General features: G+C 41.9%; 1 protein-coding gene across 23 annotated transcripts in view; it reads left to right on the forward strand.

The window, feature by feature from the left end:
- Positions 1-4,018, forward strand: part of fnbp1b (formin binding protein 1b) — a 58,916-nt gene extending 54,898 nt beyond the window's left edge. For 16 of the 23 annotated variants that reach the window (XM_030084285.1, XM_030084277.1, XM_030084279.1 and 13 more), the window contains one exon: positions 950-1,792. In XM_030084285.1, coding sequence (XP_029940145.1) covers positions 950-1,128 — 179 coding nt within the window. In that variant the 3' untranslated portion in view covers positions 1,129-1,792. Of the gene's footprint in view, positions 1-949; positions 2,082-3,136 lie in introns of those variants that run through there. The other 7 variants (XM_030084289.1, XM_030084290.1, XM_030084294.1 and 4 more) reach the window with 4 other exon arrangements.
- Positions 4,019-12,862: the final 8,844 nt, after the last annotated feature.

Raw genomic sequence — 12,862 nt, forward strand, 5'->3', positions numbered from 1 at the left:
GCCGTAATTCTCAGGCTGCTGCTTTCCCCATATGTCTGGTTTGGCTGCGCCGGTTGTGCAACAGTGCAGTCTAACAGTGTCGCGCTCATTTTAGTGATTTTTCTAAAATATGCACGCTCACAAAGCAGTGTTACATTACCATTTTAATTATTTTCTAGGTTGTTTTTTTGGGTTGCCAGAAGGAATCCACAGGAGAGTCAATGGAGAATCAACAGAAATGAGTGGTGTTCTAGAAATAGGCTGTAATAGAGACTTAAAACTACATGAAGTGAAGCTAAATTAAAATGCATCATGTCGCAGAGTCGCGGCTCCATGTGGCTTTGATTCAAGCACTTCAGTGTTGCAGATATCTGCAGGGAGAGGTTTATGATAAAAACATGACAGATACACCTGTAGCAGAGATTTACTACAACTTTCACTTTAAATGGTAAAGGCCTCCAATTAGTACCTGTCAAGTAATATCATTTATTAAAAAAAAATACTGTAAGAGGCCACAGATTTACTTTTTTATACCATCATCTGTACTTATCCTGATGAAGGTTTGTATTTTTTGGCCCCAGAAGGAGGAAATGATAATATGAAGGTCAATTTATTCACATTTGGTTCAGGTTGTAACTAAAATAACTTCAGATTCATGTCTTCATGAGTTTCTTTTGAGGTAATAAAACATTTTTGATTGAAATTAGAAACATAATCCATTATTTTGTGTTGAATAAAAACTCAAAATTGCTCATCTCTGTTCTACAAAAGCTTCTAAGCAGCACAGTGTGACTTTTCACTTCACTGCTAAATTGTTTCTCTCATGACTCTTCCTCTCTCGTGGTAATTTGACTTTCTAGCTAAAATGAAAACCCCGCTTCGGGTTCGTCCAGACTAGTTCCTCTGTGCACTGTGCTCCCGTCGGACCATTTCCCCTCTCAGATATTCGGTTTCCTTCCCCCCCCTGCAGGTAAGAACGAGGGCACCATCTCGGTGGCGGAGGGCGAGCTGCTGTACGTCATCGAGGAGGACAAAGGAGACGGCTGGACGCGCGTGCGGAGGAACGAGGACGAGGAGGGATACGTCCCCACGTCCTACGTCGAGGTCATTTTGGAAACAAATGCCAAAGGTGCTATGACATATATTTAACTCCGCAAGTTCATGCTCTGAAAAGCTCTTGTTTTTTTGATTTTGTTTTTATTTTTATTCATGGGGCGCGAGACTAAAGATTGTCACTCAGATGCACTGTCTCTGGACCAATCAGATTTGTCCGTTTGTGCCTCGTGACATGTGAGAGACACTCGTGCCACTTCGTACTGCTGAATGGGAATCAAACTGAATGTGAAGCGAGCCAATCAGATGCTGTGGAAGCAGTTTGCTTGCTGGGGTTTTTTTTTCCCATCTTTTATTCACTGCAGTGCCCCCTAGTGGTCTTCAGAAATAAAGCAGTCAGACTTGATCATTAACGCTGCTAAAAGTGATCGCCTGTACATTTTTAAACTGTTTTTTTTTTTAATTTTCTTTATGTTGAAGTTGAAAATTTTACCTTTTCATATTCCTTTTTAAATTGACGCGCTCTCTTTGTTAATTACTGTATTTAAAAAAAAAAAAATCAAAACGCTCTGCTAGATCAGCGTTCGAACCACCTGAAGTGACGGTTAGCATCAAGTGAAATCATCGTGTTTTGGTCACTTGTTGTACCTTAAAGGAAAAGCATGCTCGATGTGCAATCATGCAAATGTAATTTAAATCTGCTGTAAAATGTGAATACATACAAAGAGATATTTTTGTAGGCTAACTGGAATAAAAGACAAAAAAAAAAGAAAGAAATCCCCTTCAACTGTTGCATGCTATAGTTTATAGTGTAGATACAACAGGAAAAAGAACACAAACTTGTGGTTGTATTTATTCTCCTCTGCATTGATTTTTCACTAAATTAACAGTCAAGTTATTCTCAAAACAGTCCCTGAATTTGTTGTTTTTTTCTTTCTTTTCTTTTAAATAATCCCTTTGATAATAGTGTCGGGCTGTTCTGGTCCTTTTCTTCCAGGCCAGTGGTAAAGGAATTAAAGGACTGACAATTAGCTGTACTAAGCTCTCTGGTGAGACTGGGCTGAGATTTGGAGCTGGGCGTGACTTTAAAAGCTTTGTGGTTTCCTGCATGGGCGTCTGTTTACTGTGGAAGCATGGTGTGTATGGCCTCGGCGTCATTTCACTTTACTGCCGCCGCAGTGACACATTACATGCCCCGTCTCCGGACCGGCACCGACTCAGAACTCATGTCTTCCGTTAGTCATTATGTCAACGCCTTTTTTTTTTTTTTAAGTGTTTCTACTTGGCTTTGGTGGCTTGTCACTGTCGCAGCATGGAGCGCCTACATGCCGGGATGTCGTTACACCCTCGACGCTGTCAACACTTTCTGCGTATTCTGTTTTGAAAATCATTAAAAACGTGTTGCATGTCGCAGCATCTGTGGGAGTGTTTTTTAATGGGTGGATTTAAAGAGGACCTACTCTGATCATTTTCAGTGTTTTCAACTAAAAAAAAAAAAACAACTTTTTTCTTCTGTGCTTGTAATTTGACACCTGCCTCGGTGAGAGGAGTTTTTGCATTTCTTCGCCTTTCACTGAACTTTGCCTGTGCATGTGATTTGACACCAGCATCCTTCCCACTTTGCTGCTGTGTCTGGAGCAGATGACCGTATAAGGGCGTCTTTAGCAGAACGACCTCCTGTCATCCAAAACTGAGCATTTGTGCCGTTATTGAGGCTCATTTTTTGTAAAGAAGAGTTGCTTTTTGATGCATTTAGCCCCTTTTTTAACATCTGACCTGCATTTTATGAACATTTTCCAACTTTTTAGCCTTGACATACACTTGTGATTAATTCAAAATAGGTCCTCTTTAAGCTTGTTGTGGCAAAGCGGGTGAGTTGTAACATGTTTTCGAACTGAAGGTTCTTGGTTCGGGTAAATGAAGGGCTTCACTGTTTCTGCAGATTACACAGTATTGTCATTTTAAAGGATTCACCTTCGTTCCATATCTGAATGTTTGGGTTGCTGTCTTCCTTTGAAAGCTAACTTTTTCCTTTTGTCATTTTTTTTTTTTTTTTTATTTGTATTTCTTTTTCTTTCTTTCTTTTCATTTTTTTCATTTGCAGATTCCTAAAAGTTGTGAGGCTGGCTGAGGAACGGCAGGGCAAGCAGCCTCCGAGAAACCACCACGTCCCTCACGCGCTCGCAGAGCTCGAGTCAGAGAACGAAAGCGAGAGATGACCTCGATCTAAAACAAACCGAGAGACACGGCCGATTAGAACGCATCTGAATTCCTCTTTCGAAAAAACAAACAGAAACGTACCAACGGCGTTCGCGCTTCCTCTGCGAGTTGAAGCCACGACGCGAGTAATCCATCTAAATTTTAGCGCTCATTCCCTTTTTTTTTTATTTTCTCCTCCATCTTTAACATCCATCCAGTCACGGCCAAGGTTGCCAGAGTTGCTTTTTGGTTTGTTTTTTGTTTTATTTCCCCCTCCAGCAGCGCTTTTGCTTCTTTAATGTAACTAACCGGCTTGCACCGCGCGTGGTCATCTACGAAGCTTTTTGGCTTCCTCGCCGCCGCCCCCTCCCCCTTGGCTCTACTACTTCTTTTTTTACTCTACCTTTGCCCCATCACACACACACACACACACACACACACGGCAGAGGGTGTGGTCAGAGACAGGACGGAGACCAACAGCAGCCTGCGGACTACAGACCAGAGAAATTCACTCCCCCACGCTGAAGCCCTCACCCTCACCCCTTGAAAACGAACTCATTATTTGCAGGTTTCATCCAGCCGGAAAGCCACGGTGCTAAACCGACTTATCTCTGTGTTTTGAGCTCGTTGGTTTGATGTGAATGATCGTGAGTGTTTGTGGACGTCTCGACTTCCTCCCTCGCCGCCACCGATCCCACATGCCTAGCGCCAGCCGGACAGGAAGCAGGGACAAAAAAAAAAAAAAAAAACAAAGAAAAAAAGGAAAGATGAACGAATGATGGGTGTATCACCATCACCTTCATCACCTTGTCTTCTTGTCCTCTCTCTGACCACACCCCCCTCCCCCCCCTCCACGGCCCCCCTCCCCTCCTCAGGCAGCTTCGAGCCCCCTGTTTTCTGTTTTCCTGTTGTGTAACAGCTCGCAGGGGAGGACGGGTTGTTCCTCTCTCTCCCCCCCCCCCTCTCTCTCTCTCTCTCTCTCTCTCTGTCTTCCCCTCCCTCTCTCTATCTCAGCGTTGTGGTGTGCTGCATGCTTGCCCTGTCGTCCTCCTCGCCCCTCTGCTGGCGGCCCAGAGGAGGCGGTGCGGGTGGTAAGTCAGCTTGCGCGCCCCGCCCACCCCCACCCCCCCCCCCCCCCCCCCCCCCCCCCTGCCTCCAAGCCTTTCTGTTCAGTTTAACCCTCATTGCCTGGTCATACTGATTCAAATAACCTGAATGCTTCTGTTTGGGTTCAGTGCCTGTGGTTATTTCTTTTCTTTTTTGCTTTTTTTTTTTTCTGTTGATGGTTCAGAAAGCACGACTCCTTGTTTTTTTTTTAACAGCAGGCCGAGTGATCGTCTCCTCCCAGTCTTCTCCCCGGTTCAATCACAAATCGGTAGCGGTGTAACGGATTGCAGCTGACATGCATGAGACTAGCAGACTAATCAACCATAACAGTGTTAAATAAGAGTTTTGATGCTACCTTTTTCTTTGTTTTTTTTTTTCCTAAGTTATGACTTCCTGAATGGTGATTCAGAGTTGTAGTGAATGTAATGACGGAGCAGGGTTAAAGTGAGAACTGTGTAGAAGTCTGTGAATGAGCAAGGAAAGGTCAAATAAAGCAATACTCCCTCATTTCAAAAATAAAAGTTTTATCTAGTTTTTTTTTTTTTTTGTAGCCGTGACTCAAAGTCATGCTGCAATCCGGACTGTGCGTTTCGGGATCCGTTACACCCCTACAGAGGACGCCCGGGACCCGAAATGACGTTGTTTTTGAGTGAACCTATGCATAGATAGGCCATGGATGTTTTGTGCATTTGTTTTACTGCAAGTACAGTATGTATGTAAAAAAAAAAAAAAGAAAAAAAAAAAAGATAGTTTGGTATGTTTTTGATGAGTGTCCAATGCAAGTTGTTGTTAGTTTACAGTTAATCACTGTGTGGAAAAGCCTCCACTCGGTCCCGGCAACAGTTACTCCCTCAAAGGAAAAAAAGAAGAAAACAAACTCTCTTTACACCTGATGTATTTAAACATGGTCCACCTACTGTCTACTGTATATGAAAATATACTGTGATCAACATTTTTTTTTCTTCTTCTGTGACTGAAATGTGACAACATGCAGATGATGGTTTCCTGTTTCACACTGAGGATTCATGTGATTTTCTCAAGGGGGAAGAATCCCTTTTTTTTTTTTTTTTTTTTTTTTTTAGTGTTTTAAATCATGAAACTTGTCAGGCTTACAGAAATTATGACCACTGATCACTTCCCCCCGCTCGACGGCACATAACGTGACTTTAACATCTGTGTTTTATATTTGAAGATCATAAATGATCTTTTTTTTTTTCTCCTTTTTTTTTTTTTTTTTTTTTTGTTTTTAAGCTGGAAAGTCGTTGCTTACTCGGCCCGAATGGGCCTAGCATCCCGATAACTGCAAACATGAGTAACGATCCCATCGTTTTGCGTTTGGGACGAAGCCACCGATCGCTCGTCTTTACGCAGGCCTTCATGAACACTTCCCAACGCGGAGGAACGATGGACATTAACGATCATTTGGACTCTTTGACAGAAGGAAGAGATGATCCAGTGCCCGCTGAATCGAGGTTCAAAGTGTCATGTGCGCTCTCACGCTCCCATCGCTTCACATGTGACGATTTACAAAGAAAAAGACAAAAAAAAAAAAAAAAAAAAGCCGCTTTTTGTTTCTTAAAGATAGTTTTCTGAGTGATAAATGAGAAGTCTAACGGCAGCAGCAGCAGCAGTAGCTTCACGGTAGGCTGCCCAGCGCTCTAATATGACTCCACCACAGACCTTTTGAGTCCATGTTCCAGAATAACCTGCCTGTACAGCGGAAAAACGGCGAGTCGGAATTAGAGAGAATATATAAGAATATATAAAGAAAGTTTAAAAAGGAAAAAACATCTATTTTAACTATTGAGAGTCTTACCATTACTTTATCTGCTTTGCAAAGTAAGACTTGATTTTTTTTTTTTTTCTTTTCCTTTGTGAGGTTCTACCAAATGGTGTGTTTTGCACTTTTTCGTTTGTGTTCCATTTGGTAGCCCATGCTTGTGTTTCGGAGCACTGAATACTTTGTATTGTGTTTACTGTGCCAATTAAATATGCCTGGAAAATAAATCATGGCGGACGTTTTTCTTCATGAGAGGAGTTCAGACACAAAGTCGCAAACTGCAAACTCATCCATTATTACAACACAAAAACTTTATTCATATGCTTCAGTCTTTCCTTTACAACTAAGCGTAGTTTCATAGATTAATCTCTAAATTATAACATTTTGAATCACTTGCCAAATGACATGTTAACATGAGTAAAGATGGTGCCAAAATACAGACTGCACTTTTTCATTTGTTAATTTTTGAAAGTAATTGAATACAAAAAATATTTCTGACAGTCTGTTGGGAAAATCATTTAATATGAATAAATGGCATTGCTTTGTGAACTGCACTGGCTGACAATGCCTATTGAGAAGTGATTTCTTACCAATTTTCAAATAATTGAGCATTTAATTGTGTTAATGACAGTTTTACACATAATAGATGGAATTATTTCACTTTCTTGTGTCTCTTTAACATCTTGTATTGGCATTAACGTGAATTTAATACCGGAAAGGAAATATTTATCTAATTTCCCTAGTTTTGAGTTGGTCCAGCTGAGCTGTGCAGAATTAAAAATGGAGGCGGATATAAACACTGGAGGCAGTTTCCGCTTTGAGCCAGCAGGGGGCAGTCATGCTCCACCTGAGGGTCTTCAATGTGCTCACTTCTTTCCAAGTTTCCAAACAGCTTTCTTTCATTCTACCCTTTACGTTTTCTTTTTCTTTCTCTCATTAGTATTCAGTAAACATGTTTTTAGTATTCAAATGAGACTGGAGCCTTTTTATGGTCGATAATAAAAAGTAAACTTTAATGGGACCCAATTGTTGAATTTTGGTGGATGTTTAAATGTTTCAAATCTGCTCCGCCAACAGTTTTTCTTCCTGACTTCATATACTTTAAAATACTCTCACTTTAATCTCAGCGTGTTCCTTCTCGCCCAGGCGTAACCTTCACGGCTGGACTGTGTGTGTTTGACCGTCACACACAAGGTGGCAGTCACACATATTGATCTGGGCCCACATACAGATTGCCAATTGATTTCCGTCCAGGCTAAGCTGCAGCTGTGTTCAGTCCCAGTTGCCCCACAGAAGTATGCAGGAGCATGCTGTGCAGCAGATGCAGCTCTCGCCTCCTCCAGCAAAACCTCCGAAAAGGGTTTCCTCTCCCAGAGAGATTCAGAGAGTCTTTCACTCCACTTTTCCTAATTGGTTTATTTGGCAGAGAAACGCCTGCTCATCAGTTTAGATTATTCGGTGGAGCTGGCCAAGAATGACTAATTTTCATATGTAGTCCTTCGCCAGTAAGATTAAAGTAAATATACAGTTTGTAATATCTTTCAAAAAAATGCAAGGTGGAATCAGACAGGACAGTCCTGTGACCGCCATCCAAACATTTAATCAAATAATGACTCAATCAATGCCATTCAAGCTCAAAGTCAGCATTGCAGCCAGCGTTTCTTCAGTGATCCGATCGTCATTTTATTTTCACATCATGGATCCGTCTCTTAAATGAGGCCACTGCTTTCAGCTTCACTTTGTGGATTTATTAAAACCGCCTCGGGCTAATCTTCCGTCTGTCTTGGGCCCAAATGAGTCAGAGAACTGATATCTATGAGCGCTATTCAGTCAGTGATGGATCTCTTACAGCTTTGTAGGAAGTCTTTTGAGTGCCTCTGGATTTAAAGGAGCTGAGTGCAAAGTGGAAATCTTTCAATGCTTAATAGAGACATTGGTCTTCAACTCAATAAGATCTGATGAAACATCTTTGGACTGGCAGATCTGGAATCAAACCAGGAACTCACTAACCAGCTACTATACAGTCATCCACATAAGTGACGGAGGCATTTCTTCACTGCTGCCTGCTCAGTTGTTTCTCACAGGTCAGAGAGGGCGCTACTGCGGCTGCACTCTTCAGATTATATGAACATGAAGGTTCAGAGGGTTTTTGCGCGGTCACGTCTGGACAGTCTGCAGATGGCTGGAGGAAGAAGTGCAGCAACTGCACTCTCTGTATAACAATGCAGCTGCACGGGCAGCCGTCGCTCAGCGCAGTGAATAAACCCCGCCATCGACGGACGGAGAAGTCGAGGGAGTCCGTTTCCCGCCGATGGATTAGCTGCATGAACTAACCTGCACAATAAAGCAGTGTTTCCCCGCCCCCGGACCCAGGGAACCTACTGCCCCACATGTTTGAAATGTTTCTCTGCTCCAGCACACCTGATTCGAATGACTGACTTCTGATCGGGCCTCTGCCGAGCGGCAGCGCACGGGGCCAGCACCTGAATCCAATGAGACGTCTAAACCATGCAAGGCACTGAGTTCCTCCGGAGAGAGGTCAGGACGCACCGCGGCAGACTGACTTCAGCTGAACAGTGACTGTTAAAAACTTTGATCTCTCCAACAATCAAACCAGGTTCAGTTATACTACTCTTCCATTATTGAATATATAGGAATAACGTTCTGAAATTGTTGAATCTTCATTACTGTTGGAGTTGAATTGTACCACACAAATCATGAAACGCTCCGTGTTTTTAAAAACGAGCCTGAAGTAAACATCACATGTCGACGCTCAACCTTTTCCAGTGAATCGGTAAACCTGGCGGATTACATCAGCGGCCTGTTTTTGTGTTGTCCGGTGACCGCGGCGGTGTGTTTTACCTGCTGGTTACACTCTGTTCCATTACCGGTATGTTCCCGTCTGGCCTGGAGAGAGCGTCGGCCGCCTGATGGGGAAAGCACACCTCTGGAGATCGGCCCGGTCTGCCCCGTCATTAGGGGCCGGCGGCCGTCTGTGAAACACATCTGGACCATCATCACCTCGTGCTCTGTGTGCGTGTGTGTGTGTATGTGTGTGTCATGGTGCCGATACAAGTTTTTGCATTGGAGCTGTGTTTAATCTAAAATTTACGGTCTTGTACGTCCGCCAAGACTTTTTTTTCTTTTTGTTCTTGAAATGACAACACCAAAAGTTACTTCTGCTTCCTTCATGAAACCATCACAACATATGATCAAGCGATTATTGATGGTGATTTTTACTACCGCAGGTTATTTATATCCTCTCAGCAGTGCCAGCCAGGAGACCCTGGGGGCCTCGTGGACCTCGCCTCCTCCTCTCTTAATGAAGTCTCAGTCCAGATAGAGAGCAGGTGGAGGCCTGTTTTTCTGGGCCTTTGTAACGGCCACGTCAAATCGAGCCTGAAACGAGTAAATGCTGAACAGCCCTCATCTGGTTGACCCGCAGGCAGCAAACGCCGTCCCCTCGACGGGAAGATGTTCGGCTTTGTTGAATCTCTGAAGGCCAGAACGTGTCCCAGAAAGAATGAAAACTGTGGGAAAAAGAAGAGAGAAACCACAGCAGACACCATCACTTTGGCCACCTCAAGCCACCTGGACGCACTGACTTCAGAAAAGCAACTGCTGATGAACAATTCTTTATTTATGGAACCAAACATTTCAACAATGACGTTTCCAAATTAAAGTTTAAAGCACAACAGGATGGAAAGAAACGAGAGGAAAGCTTTCTCCTCAATCTGTAAAAGCTACACTGACAGCAGTCTTAAATAGAGTTGAGTTAAAGGTTTACTTTTCACCAGCTTTCCAATATTTTACTCTAAATGGCCTGATTGTCAAATCGCTGCTTCGCAATCTCCTCACATCAACGGTATAACTTTGATATCCTTCCAACTGGCAACAAAATATCATTAACAAATGCCTTTAAAAAGAAAAAAAAAAAAAGGATAAAGAAAAACAAATGCAGGCTTCAAGCTGCAGTCATAATATTCAGTGCTGTGACCATAAGAGGTTTTGGGGCCGCACTGACTTGCTATATATATGACTGCTATATGTTTACACGTGGTTTTCGGGGGAGTGCCATCAGATACTTTTCACTTTCTCCACTCCAAACCCGGAGCTGAACCCCAGTCATCTCTGCTCTTTAATCACTTGCTGCTAATTACAGACAAAGGCACAACAACGGAGGGTCAGAGTCCATAAAACACCACAAAAACTAGCAGAAAACCTGTCTCCCTCCTCACACCCCTCTGACTTTCATTTCCTTCCTTATTTTTTTTTTCTTTCTCGTCTTCTTTCTCCCAAGGCATCCGCAAAATTATGATGGATCTCGTTTATTCTTTGGCTCAGAAGTGGGAAATATGCTTCTACTAAGCGAGGAAAAAGTTGAGCTCGCAAAAAGGGGCAAGCTCAGCAATGCCGCGTTTGAGTTCTCATGAAATTCCAAGTATTTTTCTGAATGCAGCATCTTCACAGGACCCCGTTCTTTGAAATCAAAGGGTAGAGGCTGTAATACTGAGAGGAGGCCAAAAAGAGCAGCGATGCAGTTTAGAAAGAGACTGAAACATCATGTACATCATGAAACTAATGGCCACAAGGCTAAAAATGAAAACAGACTCGAAGATGTGGAGTCAAATTTGGACTGAATTGAATTGGGTTGTAGTAAGGAAAAAGAAATATGTCTTTAAATAATTGATCTTAATGCCTGAATTCCTGTTTGCTTAGTATAAACCTTCTGATTTGATGTGTGTGGGGAAGGTTTTATTTATGAAAAAGGAAAAAAAAAGGCTTAAAAGAAAGAGCACAGATGGTAAAAATAAATTCCTGCATGCTACAATTTCTCTGGTTTCAACAGATTTTCAGAAAAGCTTATTTTGTGGGATTAGTGACGTGATGATTTCAGTGTTTCCATTTGTAGCTGTAACGTCTGGAAGTCCTGTTTCTTTTTGCGCAGCCTGGGAAATATGTGCACGGGGGTTTGTAAGCAAAGCTGTCACCTTTAAAGAAACCTCCACCACCGAAGAAAAAGCAAAAGAAGAAACACAACTGGTCAACAATGGAATTCCTTGGCTGACCTCTCAACCTTCTGTTGTAATTTGGTTTCAAGCCACACGTCTGGACTGCGGGGTGACATTTCTACCAGGACGGTTCACATGAAGCTCCCCCAGTATCATCATCCTCTTTTAGATCCCACAGTAAATCACACACACATCTGTACACTGCTGTGGAAGATGACATTTTGGAAGAAGACCTCAGTGAGTATTCACGGCGAATACCACAGCACGAGTGTAAGGAATGCTCTCACCGCAGGACAAAGGAACGTCTGTTTCTCCAGTCATTCTTTGTAATTTTTGGACAATTTCATAAGGCCCTTTTCTACCCTCTATGAATGCAGCTGAGGCGACTATCCAAACCACCTGACCACCTCTGACTTCCAGGAGCCAGACTTCTGAGAGCTCATCTCACAACCAGTGATAGTAAAATCACTTCTGGTGCTGGCTGGTGAACTTGTGCTCCAGAAGTGAGAATCGAGGATATGCAGCTTTTCTAAACGTGAAGGAGATTATTTAGAAGCACTTCCACCCCCGAGATGTGATCTTATGTGAAAAAAACAAAAATCAGATAATTAAGTAGTAAGTGTGTTTTATTAAAAACTAAAGATTTCGTGTGTACATATTTTCTTGCTTTTATTTAAATTAAACTTCATATCAGTGCTGACTAAGTTTGGTAACTTCAATATTTCCAAATTATTTTAGGGAAAATAAGTTATTTATTTTTTAATTAATAATTGTGAATGCTTTTAGTGAGAGCTGGACAGATTTGTTGTTTTGAAAAAAAAAATTCTTAAGACTTGGCTTGGATTTGGAAATTAAAGACATCTGTCTTAGCTTGACTTGAGACACAACTCGACAGAATTGATTGTTGTTTATTTTGGGTTTTTAATTTTGATATAAATACAAAATTAATATCAGATATTATTGATATGAACGCAGCTTTAGAATGACGTTATGATTGGATCAATATCCTGTCATGTGGTCTCTGTATAACACGTGTTTCATCCCACAGCCAATCAGAGAGGGGCTTTTGGTTCCTCAGCCAATCAGAGGAGGGTTAGCGAAGCAGGAAACGTGACAGGATGCTAAATTTCTCAGACTTCCATTGGAGTTAATTTCTTAATATGGCTAAAATATAACTTACACTGAGTGATGCTGAAGTCACTGAAGACACAATAAGTGACGTTACATATTTCTTTAATGAGTGATATTACAGCCGCTGCAAAAAGACAAACAGGCAGAAGGGGGCGCGCCAGAGCGCAGAGACTCTTAATGCTACAGCTGCAGAGGAAGAAACCGCACTTTACAGGAAGCTGGACTTTCACTTGAAGCAGGAGGCAAAAATTCAACGGGATAATTTTCCAAAAGCTTCTGGACATGAACTCCATTTATGAGTAAAGGTAAAACCTTAATAACATTTTTTGAATGGAATGTGTATCATGTGGCCTAAAATCCAACGTTTCCTTATTTATATTAATATTTACTAATTCATTCATCCTTACTTATTTTTTTTATTTAGTTTTTTAGTATTCGATTCTATAAATATTATTTTTATACTCTGGGAAGCGACTGTAACGGATTTCATTCTGGAATTTTAAAGTAGGACTGTCTGATGAGGCAGTGGTTAGCTCTCTCACTTCATTACGACAAGGTCATGGATTCAAATACTGTGTGGAGTTTGCATGTTATCCCCATG

This window comes from Salarias fasciatus (genome assembly GCF_902148845.1).
Source record: "Salarias fasciatus chromosome 7 unlocalized genomic scaffold, fSalaFa1.1 super_scaffold_4, whole genome shotgun sequence".
Classification (NCBI taxonomy): Eukaryota; Metazoa; Chordata; class Actinopteri; order Blenniiformes; family Blenniidae; genus Salarias; species Salarias fasciatus.